Raw genomic sequence first — 18,803 nt, forward strand, 5'->3', positions numbered from 1 at the left:
GAAATGATTTATTGGCACGCCTGTAAGGGGAGTTGGTCTATGATGCCGAAAGCCAGGGACAGAGACAGGCAAGGTGGCAGGGTGAGGGGTGGGTGCTTGCTTGTATCTCCACGTGGGGTTTCCCCAAACAAGGCTGCAGCCAGTTCTGTGGACCCCTCGGAGCCCTGGACGCAGGCCCTAGGCCAGGAGTAGCGTGTGCTGCCCAGCACACAGGCAAAGTGGCCCGGAGGGTCCCGAGAGGTTCTCTGCCTCTTAGGCAGTTGCCCCAACTAGGAGGTGCATCCCACCCAAAACATAAAAGCGGAGGAAAGATCGTTCATAAACATTTTTGTTTCTGTGGTTGATAAATATGACCGCCGTTGTCCTGCCCGACTGCAGCCAGTTTTCTCTGTGCGACCACTGGGGCCTTGACTGCAGTTTCTTCTCAGTTCTTGTCTTCCCTGCTAGGTTTTCAGTGGGCAGATACCCCAGTGTTCAGCTCGATGCCCAGCACCCAGGAGGTTCCACCAGAGCCTTTTCTTTATGAACTGCTCCTCGTTATTTGCTCCTCACACCACTCGTGTGAAGCTGGGACGGCAACAGCTGTGCCCCGTTTTCACAGGTGAATTGCTGAAGCTCAAAGAGATAAAGCGTGTTGCCCAGAGTGACCCAGCGAGGCTGCAGTAGCGCCAGCTCAGCTCCAGAGCTCTGCTTGCCTGGGCTGTCCCTGCTTGGAGCAGTCCCATCTGCGGTGCCACTGGCCTTTCTTGTCTGTGTTGTTTGCCACTGGCCAGCCTTGGGGCTTCAGAAACACTGACTGCCTCAGCCAGGCTGAGGTTCTGCAAAGGGCCACCCACCTGGGCACTCCTTGAAACCGGGATGCTGCTCTAGGGCCACTGAACCTGTGCTGAGAAAACACGGAGCACAGACGGCTGGTAGTTGTAGGCTGGCCTCCGCCCAGAGCAGATGCCTACCTTAGAGCCTTTGCTCAGACACCTGAATGGCGGGAGCTCTGGTTCCCAGGGAGCATGTCTGCTTATCGGCTGTCAGTTGTCGTCCCTGACCCACTGAGCTTGTGTCTGGATAGTTTCTGGGTCTGTGAGGAATATCTAGCCACTCCTTTTTTCTGGACAGCCCCCTGGTCATTTTTAACCCTTCCAGAACCCCCCAATCCCTCTTTTCATAATGGCATGTCTTGGTTGGCATGGCAACAGAGTCTCCATTGTGGGGACATCAGGACTGCTAGGGCCTGTGTCATTGCGGGTCCCAAAGAAGAACCAGGACTCCAACCGGCCCAGCCCCTGGATGGGGGGCAGAGGCATGGAGGCTTCCGGCTGCTGCTGCCACCTCATGCCCTGGTCACCATTTGCTCGCTTTCACGGAGCCCTCCTGACCCCCAGAGAGAGGGAGAGGGCCAGGTCGTCTCTGCACTGGAGGGCCGTGGCTGCTGGGTTTCAAGTTGGCAAGCCAAGATGCGGTGGACTGACTGTCCTTCTCACAGTCAAAGCCCCCCGCCCCACCCCAATGGAAGGCCAGTCACACATCGCACTGTGTTTCCAGCCAGGTGAATAACGTGTGTTGAATTACAACGGAGTCAGCACCTGCTGCCCTGCTAAGGCAAAGAGTGCATGTAGTCTTAACTGTTTTTTAAGGTGGCTCGAATGGAAGGGGGTTTGGCCTTAACCTGGGGCTCCTGAGCTCTCTGAAATGTGCCCCAGCACTCTGCAGGCATATGTAAAGGTGATGGAGGGAACCAGACCTTCACTTTTCAGCTTCCCAAAGAGATCTGTGCCCCACCCCAAACTTCAGAAAACAAATGTACAGTCTTAATGGCATTGTTCCTATGTAGTTTGCTTTGGAGCAGACAGAAGTCATGGGCCTAGAAAGGACCCAGGCCCTCACGGGGTGCCGCCTCCTCATTTTCCAGAGAGAGGAGAGCAGCACAGAATGGGGGTGGCTTAGCTTGCCTCATCCAGCAGAGGCCAAGCTGGGGCAGCTCCAAGCCTCCAATTCCCACAGACAGCAGAGCACATGGAGGTGACTGTGTGGTTCGTTGGAAGTGCCCTTGGGAGAGTGGGGACAGCCCAGATCACCCACTCCTGGATGGTGGTGGCTGCTCTGCCTCTCTGGTGTCCCCACCCCCTGCCTTTATCAGGTTTGAGTGATTTTAACGGAGATGCCCCATGCATTTCAGCAGTGCCTCTTCTGCATTCCCACCGGCCCTTCCTGGAGCAGGGTTTGCCAAAAGCCATGTGGAGCTGGCCCAAAAGGGTCCAACGGGGTGTCCAGCTGCCACATGCAGCGCAGGTTGGCTATGAAACGGCCCAACACAAAATCGTAAATGTACTTAAAACATTGTGCGATTGTGTGTGTGTGTGTGTGTGTGTGTGTGTGTGTGTGTGTGTGTGTGTGAGATTACGTGTCACAATATATTTAACGTGTGGCCCAGGACAACTCTTCCTCTTCCAGTGTGGTGCAGAGATGCCAGAAGGTTGGACGCCCCTGGATGCCTTAGAGTCTTGCGCATCCTCAGGGCCAGGCTCCCCTCGCTGGGCAGGGCGGGGGCTGCCCCCTGGCCCTCTCCCCCCTCACAGCCCTGTTGCTCAACCTGGGGCCAGCCCTCAGGATTGCACAGAGGATGCCATTACCCCTACGTCTTACATTCTGGAGATGGACCAAAGCATGTTGGGTCATCTCTTACTCTATTGACTCCCAGGGAAAAAAGCCAGAGAGAGCTGCATTTGATGCCCACTTCTTGCTTCACTTTAATGAACAGGGCTGAGAAATAGCTGGGAAAAGTGAAAATCCAAACTAATATCTGGAGGTTTTGTTTTTAGCTGGCGGGGGCGAGGGTCTGGCTCTATCTTACATTTCCCAAACTTTCCTGATAAGAATCACCCGGGTTGCTTATTAAATACACACATTATTGGAGCTAGGTATCTGTTTTTTCACCAAGCGTTCCAAGCCATTCCTGTCTTCAGGCAAGTTTGGGAAACAGCTTATCTACTGTACCAGAAATAGCCTGTGAAGAGGAATGCTTTCTTAAAGGTTTAGTTTTGCGTATAACATATGAATAAGTTTTCCTTGTTTGAAAATGTGTTAACATTACAAACATGTCTCCTTTGATTTCCTGTGACCACCCCAATCCCAGGCCCGTCCCTCCACCCAGAGGAGGTGTCAGTGTGAAGTATATATCTCCCTAGACCTTTCCTTTACATTAGAGATGCAGGTTTCTGTTTTATTTTTCCTAAATAAATGTCAGGTTATATCTATCATTCTACAACCTGCTTTCCTTTTTTTGCAAGCTGTGCCATGGGGAACTATGTTTATGCAGAATGGGCAACTGCTTTTCTTTTTTTAACCTGCTGCATAATATTCCATAGCATGGAGTTGGCATGACTTAGCAATTCCCCCATGGGTGGATAGAGCAGGTGCTTGCAGTTTCTCATTATTATTTGCTCCAGTGAGCACCTTCGCCCGTGTCTCCTTATGGACATTTGGGAGTAAATACTGAGAAGCAAAGTTGCTGGGTTAATCCCTGTACATCTCTGGCTTTTAATAGGTTCTGCCAAAATTTATCTTTCAAAGTGTCTCTACCAATTTACCTTTCTACCAAGAGCACGTGGCGAGAACCCAGCTCTCCACCCAGGTGCAGCTGTCTTGCAAAAGCCTCTGGATGTGAGGCCAAGTGGCAACACCCACTTTCCCCTAGCACTTCCCTTTGGGGATGAACAGGAAGACTGTTTCCTATCGCAAAGCTCTGTCTCCAAGATAAAAACACCCTGGCCGCAGACTGATGGACGGCAGCGAGCAGTGTGCGCAGAACCAAGAGGGGGCCTGTGGAGCTGACTCACAGGGTCCTGTCAGGGAGGTGGCGCGCAGGGCGGGATCACCGAACCCTTGGGGCTGCCAAGGGCCACATACGAAACAAAGGGATTGTGGAGCAGGTCTCAAGGACCCTCAGTTTTGCTGCTTTGTGAGCCTGTGAAAGTCCTTTAAGGGCATTGGGTTGATCTGGGGTCTCTAGTTTTGTTTGAAAGCAAGAAAAGGCTTGCCTGGGGTTCAGCCACAACCTTTGTCTTTCTGCTGCCCCTTAGCTCCATAGTGAAGTGGTGAGACCAGTAGCCAGCGCTCCCCTCTCAGCTCTGCACCTGCCCCGTGGGGCCACAAGCAGGCCACACGAGGGGTCAGTGCCCTGTCAGGTCTTTGCCAATCCGAGATCAAAATCCAGGGAAGCCTCTCACAGGCCCAGGTGGTCTATCTGCTCTTCAGGGAAGTCTCCACGTGGCTCCCTTTTAGTTGAATTGTCCAATTAGATTTGAGGGACTTGTCCGCAAGCTGGGGCAAAAGCAACCCCAGCAGGAATCCAAACCCACATCTGGGGAAACATATTTTCTTTCTTTTCTTGTAACTGAGAAAATCGGCGGCCTTCACTCAAGCCCCTTACGGCGCCCTCCTGACTTACGGAGAGCCCTGGGCAGCATGGACAGTGGCCACGCTGCCCAGTGCATGTGGCCGGGGCCTGTGGCACAGCACACCCCCCTCTGGCTACCTGCCCACTCAGCTCTCTCCCAACACCTGGTTAAATTTTTACTCCCCAAAACCAGGACATGATTTTGCAAAAGGTCAGGCAGCTTGGTGAGTGTTTGCAGAGTTTCAGGTTGCTCAAACCTCCAGTCCCCTCCCCTCCACCCACCTCACTTTGAAGTTTGAAAGCAAATTGATTAAATATACATTTTAGGAACCTTCTGATTTGCTTCTTAGACTAACAGAATTTCTAAACTTTTTTTTTTTAAACGGAAGGATTTTCAACTGTCAGCAGGTATAACTGGAACCATATGTCAGCAGAGACCAGGCGCTTTTCCTGGTCTTAGGTTTGTAAATTCTTATTGAAACGGAAGTAAGCTGGGCAGGCAGCTGGGGGCCCATGACAGCCCAAGCTCAGATCTCATTTTAATTAGAAAGTACAGATAGTGCCTGCTGAACCAAAGGCCTCCCAGAGCTTCTGTCCCAGGGCGAACAAAGATTTGGTTTATATCCTGCAAGCCTCCGTGTTTGCAAATTACAGAGCACTTCCGTGTAGCCCAGCTCCCTCTCCTGTCTTCTTCCTCCCCTGCTAATCCCCCCAATGATTTAGTTTTCTCCAGGAAATGTTTGCTCCCTTCCTCCTTACGGAATAGATGGAGGATGTTCATGTTGAAAAAAGAAAGGAAGGCTGGGGCAGGAGACATAAGATTAGATGTCAGCCACAGCAGGTTCATCATTTTCTCCATTTGGACTCTGGTCTCTTGAACTCTTAAGACGCCAAACGCTACGCCAGATCAGCATCTGAGCTGTTCTGTTTGACAGTGGTTCACGTGTATAATTTTCTCCCTGCTGTGTTCTGCAAATGGTAGAATAGAAATATCAAATGAAAGACGTTGCCTGGCCCAGCTCTCCCCCACCCCCCTGTCTTTCCCTTGCCTGGTGTCATTTGAGCTCAGTGAGTCTCAGGAAAGGCCGTGGTTACAATGTCAGCATCTGGAAGGTCCCCCACTGGGACTCAGAGCCTGACCCACTGTGGAGTGGCAGCGGGCAGGCCTGCAAGCTGAGGGGGCAGGCAGAGTGGGGCGCATGCTCAGATGGTGGGCGTCCCAGCCTTGGGTCAGCTTGACCGCTGTGTGCTACGCCTCCCATTGGCCCTCTCCACATACTAGTGACAGGGCTGCTGCTCGCTGTCCCTCTTGGGGCATCACATTCTTGGCAGCTGGAGGTCACTAGTTCACCCTGCCAGGGCTGCTGCCACAAGCTGCCATTCACTGGACAGACAAAGGGAGATTTTCCCTTCCCCTGGCTTTACAGGCCCCTCAAATGCCTTACATTCCAGGAGCTGGGAGCGAGAGGAGTCTCCTGTGGTTTCTAATTAAACCCACAATTTAAATAACAATTCATGTCACCCCAAGGGCGGAGAGAAATGCCATCCTAACCCCCCCCCCCCCCCCCGCCCCTGCCCAAGAGGGGCAGCTGGGTGGCCCTGGCTGGGAGGCTGAGGACCTGCCCTTTGCCAGATGTGTGACCGAAAGACAGATAATGACAGAAATCACTGTGAGTTTGTGGCGGCGCTAGAATGTGTTGAAAGGGAACAAGTCTGGTGGGCTCCTGTCCTTTCCCCTCCGATAAGTGTGCCCCTCAGGAAGATCAGGAAGAAAGAAATGGGAGAGAAAGTTGTCATATTTACACTTAGCCTCCAACTGAGAATTTTTACCCTTCTCCAGGGAAAATGTGGAACTTGGTCTCTGAAGTGTTCAAAGCCTAGAGTTTCACATTCTCATGGGACTCCCTGCTGCCCCCACTATCTACCCCCAGGTGACTCTGTCCATTTGATGCGAAACTTTGCTCTTCTCTGGAATACAGATAAGTGAGGGGCCAGGAAGGGCCCTGGAGCAGAGGATCTGGCCACGGGTCCTGGTGGAGCCCCTCCCTCCTCTGGCCCTCAGCTTCCCTGTCTATTACTACGGAAAGGTCTTCCGATTTGTTGCTTCCTAGGCCCTTTCTGGCACTGGTACTCTATCCATCCATCCCTGAGCTGCTTTTGTGTTTTCATCAGGCCCCTCTGGGGCCACGGTCTTCTTTGCAGTATGTTGATCTCACCAAATTGTTGTCTGATTACCCAGGGCGTGATTGTGTTCCAGATTTGGGGGAAATGGAACGCTCAACGTTAATTATCTCTAGACAAGCTCTTCTTGCCTCAGCCAGCACCAGGAGCTTGTCAGCATTTCCAGGCTTTCTGCAATTTCCTTTCCAACTCTCTTCCATTTCCATTCCATTAAATTGAGCAATTCACGTTCCCAAAGACACCCTCCAGGTTCTCACCTCTGTACCCCTCTACCCAGATGCCCTTCTGTTCTCACTTCACAGTGCCCAGAGCAGGCCACACTGCATGTAAAGGCTCAGAGGTTCCCCTCTTTTATGGAGCACTGCCGGTGGTGGTTGGGGGTGGGGGGGCCCCTTTGCTGTCCTTGCAAAAACTGGAGCTTCCTGAAGGCGGGCACCAGTTCTGGCTCCAGCACGCCCACCCCCCTACCTCCCCACCCCTGCCTCCTTGCTGGTGCGGCGCAGGCTCAGTTTGTGTGTGTTGGAGTGAAGCCTGGCTGTGAAGCCGAGAGCCAGAGGTGGACTCACCCTTCCATCTTCCTCCCTGCAGGTGATTATTGCTGATGACTACTCGGATCCCTTTGATGCCAAGAATGATCTCAAGAGCAAAGCGGGAAAGGGGGAGAGTGCTGGCTACATGGAGCCCTACGAGGCCCAGAGGATCATGACAGGTAAGCCAACCAGTTGGCACAGGGACTTGCAACTCCACAGGGAGGTAGGGAGCCCACTCCTGGACACCCAAGGGTCGTCCCCAGCCCGTCTCAGCAGGGGGAGGTTTGTGCTTTCAAGAAGGCTGTGCCATGTTGAACCTTCACCACAGTTGACCATTTCACGGTTCACCTCCATCATAAGGAACCTGGCAGGATGCAGTGAAAGTGCAGACACCAGGGTACCAGGTACAGTTAACCAAGATAGCGACAGAGAAGTAACCGGGGAGAACAGAGGGAAAGCTCTGTCGGGAGATTCTGACTGAAGGAAGATACAGCATTTGAGATAGGAGACTTGGAGCTTCCTAGCCGGCTGGATCACCTTCTTTCATTACCTAGCAGAAGGTGGCAAACTAGATTGTTGCAGACAAAATCACCTCTGTCCAAATATGAGGAAACCTTTGTTTTGGGGATGGAGGTAGCCTAAAGAGTCCTTATTCTCTACCTGTGGCTATTTTTGTATTGGCCTCTAATGACAAAACCTGTCAAAGCAGTTGCGTAGATCCCAGAGGAACATGGCCAGGTGGAGTAATGCCTGGAGCATCTTCCTGGGATAATGCCTAGAGCATCTTTAGAGAATGAGCAAGGTTATAAGCCATCACAGGCAGACTGGTGGGGAGATCTCCAGCAGGGGAGAAGCCACCCCCCCCCCCACCATGGGCCATCCTGGCCCAGGGGGGCGGTCCAGAGACAGAAGAGCACCTGTGTGGATCGGTGCCCCTGGGCCCACACCAGGGTGGCCAGGAGCAGGTGGGAGCCAGCCCTGATTTCGAGGCCTAGCGAACTGGTGCCCTCACTGCCTAGGATTTAGGCTACAGATGCCTCTTTCCGTGGCCCTCCATCATTTGTCTGTTTCGCGTTCATGCTGTCTTTGAACACTGTCTCTTTATTCCTTCTGAATTAGAAGAAGGAAGGAGCAGGAAGCGACACTGACTTAGTGCATGCTGGGCCTGTGCAGAATAGAAGCGCATGGGGCTGTGGCGACCACATAGGACCTGGGTGCGAGTCCAGACCCTGCTTCCAGGACTCTGCTCCCTGCTCCTTCTGCTTACAGAAAGCGACTCTGGCGACTCTGGTCTCCGAAAGGCCTGGCCACCCTACCCTGTGAAGGGCCCAGGAGCTACCCGCCTAGAGGGCCGCCCCTCACACTCACTCCCACCTTCTTGATCTCTCCTGGCAAAGCGGCCTCTGGGGACGGCAAGAGGCAGAGAACTGAGTGTGCGCTGGGGCCTGCGGGAGGGGCCTCCAGCTCTTCTCCAGCAGCTCGAGCCACATGTGCCGGCGGAGTCTTCACCTCGGTTCTGCAGTAACACCCACTCCGGCCGTCCCATCCCATCACCGCCCACGTACCATCACCTCCACCAGGCTCAGTGAAACACCAGCGTGTGGCAGCACTGGGGGCCATGCCGGCTCAGGCCCGGCTGTGGGGAGCTTTGGCCCAGCTCCTCCGGCCGGCCTTCATTCAGCAGGCGTCGGCCCAGGCTTAAGGGAGTGGTGGTTGCAGGAGTGATTTGGGGACACTGGCACATTCATATATGAGGGCAGTAAAGGGTCTTCAGAGTCATCCAAACCCAACAGCCTCATTTAACAGACAGGGAAACTGAGGCTAGGGAAGGAGGTGGGGCTTGGCCAAGGACACATACTAGTAAGTTGGAGGCGGACTGCCAAGTAAGTGGCCTGTGCTTGGCAGGGCGGTCTTTGGGGTGGAGGACTGAAGGAAGCATAGTGTTTATGTTTGACGGTGGGGTATCCGGGACACAAGGAAATGGCAGGAGCCATCTGAAGCTGGCTTCCAGGCTGTGCCCTGGACCCTTGGACATACATGCTTCACCACGTCCCTGCAGAGGAGGTGCTGCCTTGTTTCACAGCTGAGGAACACTGAGGACAAGTCGCTTCCCTGGGGTCACACATGTAGAAGCGAGGGGCTCAGACCTACATCTGCAGAACATGGGAGCAGGGAGCTGTAGTCAGGAGGGGACATTGGCTGGGAGCCTTTGTGGAGGGCCTGCCGCTGCCTGGCGACTTTGGAAGGGAGCGGGGTTCCTTCTGGGTGCTGCTGTGGGCCTCAGCGTTGAGTAGCCATTTAGCTGGGTAGAATTGTCATGTGAGACGTTGGCTTTTTAATGGGTCACACCCACGGGGGCCAGGTCCGAGGCAAGGCAGCTTGAGTTCACCAGGAGCCTGTAGAGGTCTCTATGCATTCCCTCTGCAAAGAAGCATTCTTGTATTTACTGCCCTAAGCTTTTTCCTAACCCAAATTTACCCACTTTTTTTTTTTTTTTTTTTAAGGAAATAGGTGATTAAACAGGACGTTTTCTGGTTGTAACGACCTTCCTTGTTCCCTTTGACTTGGGATTCTTTGTGTGTAAAGTCATCAGTGACTGATGGCAGGGAGGGGGGCTGGGACCATAAATGCTCCAGGAGGCAGTTCACCAAGCTGACAAGGAGGAGGGGGTGGGGGACAGAGGTGGGCACTGGTGACAGCAGTGGAACAGAGGGTGGCACAGGGAGAGTTACATCCATCCTTTCAGGGTGATGTTTTTTGGGGTGCTGTAACATTAATGTGTATGTGTGTGAGTAACTTCTAGTCACAGGGCAGGCATCTCTGGTGCATAAGAACACCTCCGCAGGGCAGAGCATGCCCTCCCCACCTGAGACAGCGTGCCCAGCTGGAGTTAAGCATATCTGGGAGGGCCCCTTGCCACCTGGATGACCCCTGGGAAGCAGTAGCCTTAGCGGGGGCGGACAGTGCAAACTGGCTATCTGACTGTGGGCAGCATGTTCCGTGCCTCTCTTTTTACCTATTTATGAAATGATGGGTCAGTCAGTAATAATAGCAACAGCGGTGGCGGCAGCTGCTAAGTCCTCTTGTACTTGTTTACAACACCAGATGTGAATTCTCACTGGATCTTTACCATCACCCTTTGATATGTAGGTGCCCATTATACCAATGAAGACACTGAGTCCCAGAGAGGTTAATTAACCAGCCCAAGGCAACCAGCTGGGTAGTCAGTCATGAGGCTGACGGCTGAGGCCCCGTTTTCAGCCGTTTTCAGCACCGTGCGGGGCAGCCTCTCCAGGGCCCATTCGGCCGTGGTTTGCGCCAGTTCAGTTTTCAGATTCCCTAGCACAGCCGACATGGCCTGTGATTAACGGATGAGGTTTTGTTCTCTTCATCCTTGGCTCCTTGCAGCAGGTCGTGAGAGCTTTTCTGGGAGGTGTGCTTTTGTGAACAGAGAACTCGGCCTAGCCCCATGGGCCATGGCTGGGATGGAGGGCATGGAGGATTGTGCCTGTTTCTCCAGGGGCACCTCTCACCGCCCCCCTCTTTGTCTGCCTCAACTTCCCCCACCACAGATTCCCCTTCATGTCCCCCACAGGAGTTAGATTCTGGTTCCAAGTTTGAGGCTCAGCTCTCCACAGAACCTCACGACCCAGATGCCCGTGGATTGCCTGGTGGGCCTCACCTCTGCCCCCATCGCTTCTCTCACTCCAATAGCAGCTCTGGAGGTGCCTACTTAAAACTCAAGGGCTAGCCCTGGCCAGGTAGCTAAGTTGCTTAGAGCATCATCCTGATATGCTAAAGTTGTGGGTTCGATCCCCAGTCAGGGCACATAGAAGAAGCAACCAATGAATGCATAAATAAGTGGAACAACAAATTGATGTTTCTCTACCCCCCTTCCTCTCTCCCTTCCCTTCTCCCTCTCTCTAAAATCAATAAATAAAAAAAATAAATAAAAACCTGAGGACTCTATGGAACCCAGTTAAAAGGCTAATGACACAGTCTGAGTTTTTTTTTTTTTTAATAGATAGGGACACTGAGGCTTCCCAAAGTCGTAACCCTTTTGAGATTTTTTTTTTCACCCACTGAATAAACATGAAGCTGTCTAGTGAGACAGTAAGTTGTCTATCCTAGAGGTAACCAAGCAGAGGCAAGACAGCTGGCACTGGGAGGTGACTTAAAAGTAGTTAAATCTCAAACGGGTGGTCGACTCAAGTGACCTCTGAGGTCTTTATCACCCTTGAGCTCCAAGATATCATGGTGCACTGTGTGCCTCATCATTAGACACCTGGGACCAGCACCATGGAGGGAGCACTTGACACCAACTCTGAATGGGTAAGCGCCTGGTAAGGGCTGGCAGCTTCCGTTCCCAGGGCCAGCCTGGCTCATACTGTTCAGTCCTAGGTCCCTTTTCATCTTGCTTGGACCATCTCTCCCTGGTCTTGGTTTTTTCTGTGCTACCTGGGCCTCAGTTTCCTCGTGTGTAAACTGAAGAGGAAGAATCAGAGTACTCCTGGGTTTCCTCCCTGCCCTAGTGTCTAGGTATGTCATGTGCCCCAGGCCAAGCCTCCCGTTGAGCCAGTAGAATCAGGCCGCCTCCCTCCAAAGCCTTGCCCCACAGCCCATTCTTTCCCTCTTCACCCCCGTCTTGATCCCGGGCTCGAGGGCCCCAGATGCACGGAGACCTGCAGATGTGTGGGAAGGGTGCTGGGCTGTGAGTCAGGTCGACTTGGGTAGCAGGGTGGGTCAGGATGCTTAGCCTCTTGAGGGCCCCAGTGTCCTCATTGTAAAGTAGGGCACACAACACCGACATGGCCTCTGGTGGAGTCAGCTTGGCACGTGAGCGTGAACTCTTATTGGGGAGCAGAGGGTCTGCTGGTCCTTCACTTGGTAATCCGTGCTGTTGAATTCTCTGACCAGGCCCTGGTCACCTGAAGGCAGGTCGCCAGGACAACGTGATGGTGGAGCAGGTGGTTCTCCGGCCCTCTGCAAGGCGCTTGGTGAGCCTGGCCTGGCACCCTCGCTGCACCCTGTAGTGTTAGACACTAGACTATGCATCCTGGGCAGATGCTGCCGCTGCCCCCAGGCATTTCCCCAAAGCAGGGGACAGTCATGGATCCAGGTGGCTGGCGGCTGGTGCACAGAGGTGAGCAGGTCAATCTCAAGAACTGCAGAGGCGTCCAGTTTGGGTGATCCATGTGGGTTGCGGGTGGGAGGTGGTAGTGATGAGAGCAGGGTCTGGTGACCCAGGCAGAGGGAAGAGCTTGAGCAAAGGCAAGGAGGTGTGGGATCTTTTTACTGGCGAGGAGAGGCTGGAGATGAGGCTTTTGATAGGATGATGATAGGAAAAGCGTAATCATAATGATGGGGCAGGAGCTTCTGAAGACTGATTGGATCATGAAGCCCTAGTTCACTATAAACACAGACTCTTTCTCAGCCAGGATCCTTTTTCCCTAGGCCTTCAGCCCCAGGAATTCTCAAAGGTACCTAAGGTGGTAGTAGTGAGGGGGATGGTGGTCGTCATTTTCTTGCAGGGGGCTTCTCTGTGTGCCAGGCACCACTCCAAATACTTTTCATGATTAGTTCATGTAGTTTTCACAAGGAGCCTGTGAGGGATAGATAATCCCATCACCCCCGTTTTACAGGTGGGAATACTGAGACTCGGAAAGGTTAAGTAAACAGTAAAACCAGGAAGAGCACACCCTCTGGAGCCTACAGCTGAAAAACTCTCACATCTGTCCTACTCCCCAGAGGTCTGCAGAAATCCTGGGAATTGTACAGTTACTCGGACCCTCTTTTTATGCATGACCCCCTCAACCCCCAACGTCCCTTATAAAGTGTTCAAAGTGTAATCTCACAGGATGAATCACATACACATTAATTGAAAGCATTTTCCCATAATTTTTAGTATTATAAGCAATTACACATTAAAAAGTCCTTAGCGTGTTTTTATTATTAAATCAAGTTTATAGCATAATAAGAGGAAATTAAAGGAAAGCCATTTCACACAGAACCTGCTCCCCTGACATGGCTGTTTTCCTTGCTCACAACTTTCCTCCTGCCCTTTTTAACCCCATGTGCTGGTAGGCACACTTCAGGTAAAGCCAGTCACAGATTTTAAAGGCAGAGGGGAGGGGGGAAAGTCCTTCTGCACCTCCTTCTCCTCTGTCACAGCCTCTTTTAGCAGCAGCAGGCTCTCTTGAGAGAGTGGGGGTGTGTATCATGTTCAAGTGTCTATGTTACAACTGTGGCCTATTTCAGGACGAAGGAGACAGGAAATGTGGCTTCTAGCTCTGGCTCTGCCCTGTGTGCTGTGTGTCCTGAGGCAGGTTGCTTTCCCTCTCTGGGCCTCAGTTTCCTCTTCTGGAAAGTCAGGTGTTGCCTTCTCCCCCAGGCACCATGATGGTCTTTATGAATCCTCAGGCTTCCTGCTTCTCCAGCTGCCGAGGTCAGTGCTGCTGCTCCTCCTGCTCCGTTCCCCCACCTCCACGTGGCGTCAGCCCAGGCCTTGCCAGGTTGTGAGGGACAGCTGGCCCTGGCAACCCTTCCCAGGAGCACGCGTGCTGCTCTCTCTTTTTCAGGACAGACCACGCTAGGAGCTGCAGGTTTGCACCCTGTTGGTAGGCAGGCTCCAGAGGCCCTTCCTGGAGCTGCTGTTTTTGATTTTTGGAATAAAACCCTTCCCCCTGCTCCCCAGAGACCAGCAAATGCTCCTCAGAGAAAGGGGAGGCTGTCTTTGAGTTTTGACTGGGTGTCAGAGGCCGCCCCTGGCCATCCTAAGATGTCTGTGCCCTCCTCACCTGCTCGCCGTCATCTCTACCCCCCGGTTCGAGGCTGCGCTGTTCTCCTGTGCTGGTAGCTGGGAGAGTGAAGGGCCTTTCTGTCCGGGCCCCTGAGTCCAGGCCTTTCCCAGCTCCACGGTGGCTGTGGACTCTGCTCCTCGAATGTCCGTGCACTTGCCTCTTCCCCACCCGGCCTGCTCTGCGCAGCTCTGCTCCCCAAACCGTCCGTCCCCGTGCCCCTCGCTCTCACTCCCCTCCCGCCAGGCTGCCTCTCTCACCCTCTGCAGGCCCCAGGTCCCTTCCTGGCCTGCCCTGTCCCCAAGTTGCCTCAGGCTTCCACCTGTCCTGGAGGTCACAGCTCTCCCCTGGCTGGGCGGGGGGAGGTGTCAGGGTGGAACTATCCTTAAGAGCAGTCTTTTCCGCACAGCATCCTCTTTGTGCTCGAGGTCCAGAGGGGCCAAGCACTGACTGGCCAAGGTCACACCGCAGCAAGCTGCCAAGCCGGGCTCCTGACTTCTAATCTCGGGTTCCTGGGCCTTGTTTTGAAATGTTTTGAAACCTACCCTTACACCTTCCTGGCAGATAGAAGGCTTGGTCATGGACTGTGCAGAGTTCCCTGGCTGGTCTATCATTTACCAGAATGACTTACCTACCGGACAGGAAGAAGATAATCAAGTGTAAATAGATTTTGTATTAGTCACCCGATGACTTTCCTGATCTTGAGAAATAGCATGGCTCACACACCCAGCCTGGTGGTGCTCCCTTGCTGAGCTCCTGGCCCAGGGAGGCCTGGTGGGAGGGGAGTCACAGGGAAAGGAGCGTGAAGCCTGGGTTTCCATGGTGACCAGTGGGCCCACGCTGGCAGGCACTTCCTATTTTCTCACCCCATGTGCCCCTCTCCCTTTTGACCCTGGTCTCTGAGCTTGTCCAGCTTTTCAGGAAAGTTGCAACAGGAATAGGCCCCAGAAAGCTGACAGTCATTGACGGCACACCTGCCGTGTGCCAGACTTCCCCACCCCTGCCCTTTGCCCTTTAGGATCCCAGAGAAGCATTAAAAGATCTGGAGGCATAGAAACCGATGGAAATACCTGTCTAGAAATTGACGCAGGGAGACTCAGGTCAATGGGCAGCGAAGCTTCTGGCATCCTCCCCCCGCCCCCCAGCAGCCCCGTGCATGAGGAGCAGCGCACGAAGGCTGTGGGGAGGCACTGCCCATTCCTAGGCAGGGTGTGACACAGTTAGGAAGTTGTTTAGGAAGTTGTGCCCGCCTGGGTGTGTAGGATGGATTAGAGCAAAGAGAAGCAAGAGGCAGGGAGACTGGTTCTGTGGCTCTGTGGGCACGACAGTCATCTGGGCCAGGGGGCTGAGCTCCGCGTCAGGGCTGTGGCTTCGGGGTGCTGTGGGCTGGAGTGGGTGGGTGGGGTGGAAGAGCTTGCCAGCCCTGAAGTTCAGTGGGTAAGAGAGGGAGAAGCTGGGGTCCCGGTGAGTGGGAGGGTGAGAGTTTCAGTTACCTGATGGGGACTGTCCTTTCTGAAAAGGGGAAGGAAGGTTCTTGGAGGAGGAGCAGATGGGGTCACGTGTGGGCACCTTTGCATTTGTGTGTCAGAGGAGAGAGCCTGGGGGGCTTGGGTGGCTGGGGGTGCCCACTCAGAGGGATCTGGGGAGAGGGGCTGGTTTGCAAGACTGTCCAAGGAGTTCCTGCTCCTCAAGAAGCCTAAGGAAGGAGATTTGGCGAGCTACCCCACACCCTATTATTTGACTAATTAATTAGTACCCTCCTCTAACAAGGGCTCAGGCTGACTTTCTGGAAGTTTATCCCGATGACAGAGGACTGTGTTTAAAGGGTGGTTTTATAGATGATGCTGGGAATCTCCCTGAGGCATTGGCAGAAAGCAGTGGGATCGTTTCCATTTTGCAGATGAGAAAGCTGAGTCATAGAGGCTGACCAGAACTGTGCCCTATTCTAGGCCCCCACCCTCTGCGGGGTCTCTGCCTGGCTGATCCAGACGCTGGGTAACCATAGGTTGGCATTTTCTTTTATACAAAGCCTTCCCACCTATGGGGTAACTTGACAGCTGCCTCGGGTTTAGTCCCTGCCCCTGGTCCCACCCTCTGCCCCATTGTCCTGCCTTTCAGCTCTCTTTCGGCTGCCTTGGCCCGTGTCCTTTGATGTGGTACACTACCTCTGGTCCTTTTCCAAAGCAGGCAGCGTGAGCATGAATAAATAAAATGCCACTTCTTTCTCCCTTCCAGAACGCAGGCTTGTAATTGTACCTGGCAGTCTAGAAAATGACCCACTGGAAGTCATCTCCAAGGGCCCAGGCTTCCGTGTTCTTCCACCCTGTTCTAGCTGCCACAGTCCCTCGTACAATCAGACCGTGCTGATAGAGCACTTGTACACTGTGTTGCAACTTACCTGCTGCACTGGGGGCCCCTGGAGGCCAAGGACCACAGGGCTAGGAACCCTTGCCCTTGGACTGGCAGTGCCAGTATTTGAGATACTGGCCCAGAGCTTTATGGTGAACGATGTCCCCAGGTCAACTTGCTGGTTTTGGTGACGTATTATGCAAGTAATCAGTAAACTCTTCCCCAAGGATGAAAAGCTCTCTGATCCTGGGCTCGCGCCCGTTGGCCAGTCCCTTGGTGGGCCCACTTCCATTGCTAGGACTCACAGGGCCTGGCACGTACTCTCACGCCCCCAAGCCCCAACCACAGCGCCCTCCAGGAAGCCACCCTCCGCAGCATCCCGTCACCAGATTGGGGTCCTTTCAAGTCTGCGTTGTCCGTGTCACCCTTCCTTGGCTCCTGGTGTTGCCACCTTCCCTACCCTTTCCCTCTCTAGCTGGGTCCTGAGCCCTTGTCTTCCTCCCACGATCAGCCTCATCATGCCACACTCAGCAACAGCCTCTTATTTGCCAAAGCCAGGACAACCTCTGACCTGACCCCACATGACCTTTCCAACATCCTCCCAATTTGCCAACATGGTCCTGGCACAGAGTGGTGCGGAGGGGGAATCTGTCTCCTGTCAATTTCTCCCTCACCTGGCCCTTTGCTTTTGCTGCGCCCTGCCCTTCCAAACCCAGCCAGGCCTGCCAGCCCAGGGTGCCTTTCCTTGAAGCCCTTTTGCACATGTCTGACCTCATTGACCTACTTCTGTCCCCAACTTCTTAAAAGCAGAAACAGACCGGGGTGCCATTCCGGTAGGAACCCTGCCCTTCAGAGGTCCCCACCTCAGCCCCCCTCAGTCCCAGGAAGGCAGTGCCTGGGATTGTCACCATTTTACTGCTAATGCAGCAGGAGAGGCTCGGGAAACTGCCCAGAGCCCGGAGCCGGCAGGGAGGGTTTCCGGCATCCTGGGCAGGAGCTGTGTTCCCAAGGCCACAGAGGAGCAGGTCAGATGGTCATCGGGGTAGGGGGAGGACCCCAGGCTGAGGGAACCCCATGGGTGTGAGGCTGGTAGAGACAGGGCGGGGAGCCCCCCGGTGGGGGTGGGGGTAGTCCCACAACAACTTCTCAACCCAGCAGAACTAGAAACGACCCGTGGGCGACAGCAGCCTCGCACATGACTTCCCTTGGCCTTTTCCAGGGCTTTATTTCTCCTTTCTGTACTAGTTTGCATTCCCTTGCTCAGAGTCACTTCTGCTAACCCTTTGCCAAGGAAAGAGTTTATCCTGAGTCCAACTGGACTTCGGAGGAGGAGGATGGGCTAGTTTCTGAGAGGTGGGACAATGTAGAGCAGGGAAGTGGAGGAGGGGCAGCCCAGCCCCAGGTTCCTCTCCCCTCTGAGACGTAAGATGTGCCAGCATCTGTGGAGCCCCTGCCGTGTGCACCTGGACCTGCCCCTAGGACAGTCATTGTAGTGGGAGGTGGCCATGTAACAGCTGTCAGTCCTCTAGGCATGTCCGGTGTGGGCATGGAAGCATGGACCTGGGGGGGGTCTGGCCTGCCTGGGTGCGGGGTGGGGTTAGGACGGATTTCAGCAGGCTGGCGGGGGCAGTGGGAGCGCAGGCACCAGGGGCGTCACCCAGCCCTGGGCTCTGAGGGCAGACCCGGAAGAAGGGCTGGGAGGACTCGCCCCACAGACCCCACGTGCTCTGCCCAGGAGGGCCTTAGAAGCAGAGCAGGCCCTGGACTGGCCCTCCCCTCTCCCATCCTCACTGCCACTCTGGCTCAGCCAGGCCGCGGGCGAAGAGCCTTGCCATTGAGCCTCAGAGGAAACTCCATGATGTTTTCCTTATTTCATAATTTGCACCCAGAAATTAGGAGGAAGGGTTTCTTTGTAATTAATACACTCAGCCTGTTTATTTCCGAGACTTGAAACCAATTTTCATCTGGACCAAGATTTACTGTAAATTCCCAAGGCTCCTTGTGCTCACGGAAGGCTCTGGACTGGCTGCCTTCTAGGCTCCAGCCCTGGGCCCCACGGTGGGCTCCCCGACAGAAGGGCAGGGTCGCTGAGGCTGGGGCCCAGGTGGAGTTGCCTTTGGATCTTGAAACCCAGGCCTCCCGGCCTCTGCAAGGGACTGAGCCCAGGGGTCATCCAGAACCAGTGCTCTGACTTTTACCTGAACTGTGTGTGGTGCTGTTTGAGAAGCTTGGACTTGGTGTTAAAACCTTTCCCCTTGCTGGAAACCTTCCTTCACAGAGTAAAGATTTTGGAGCTGCACTAGGCTAGAGGGCTGTCTGGTTGCCCCCTTGTTCTATAGGTGGAGAAACAGAAGGCCTGGGGACAAGGTGGGGGCTGCCCCTGGGGTGGTGCTAGGGACTCCTGGCTCAGGGCTCCTCCCTGCCAGCATGAGTGGTTTGGTGGCTGTCGCCAAGCAAGGCCTTCTGCAGCTTGTGTTCCCTTGTTTCTGGGGAGCTCATTACCTAGAAAGGAGCCGTCTTCCCTCCCTGGTGCATGCCTCCCTCGGGCTTTGC

The 18,803-nt window shown here is 54.1% G+C and overlaps 1 protein-coding gene across 1 annotated transcript in view; it reads left to right on the forward strand.

Annotated features, from left to right (window-relative positions):
* SHB (SH2 domain containing adaptor protein B) overlaps positions 1–18,803 on the forward strand; it is a 126,290-nt gene that overhangs the window by 37,308 nt on the left and 70,179 nt on the right. The window contains exon 2 of the mRNA XM_054584636.1: positions 7,163–7,283. Within this exon, the coding sequence (XP_054440611.1) occupies positions 7,163–7,283 (121 nt within the window). The remainder of the gene's footprint in view (positions 1–7,162; positions 7,284–18,803) is intronic.

The sequence above is a fragment of the Pteronotus mesoamericanus genome, unplaced genomic scaffold (assembly GCF_021234165.1).
Source record: "Pteronotus mesoamericanus isolate MK-2021 breed Mesoamerican mustached bat unplaced genomic scaffold, CSHL_Meso_final contig_78, whole genome shotgun sequence".
NCBI lineage: Eukaryota > Metazoa > Chordata > Mammalia > Chiroptera > Mormoopidae > Pteronotus > Pteronotus mesoamericanus.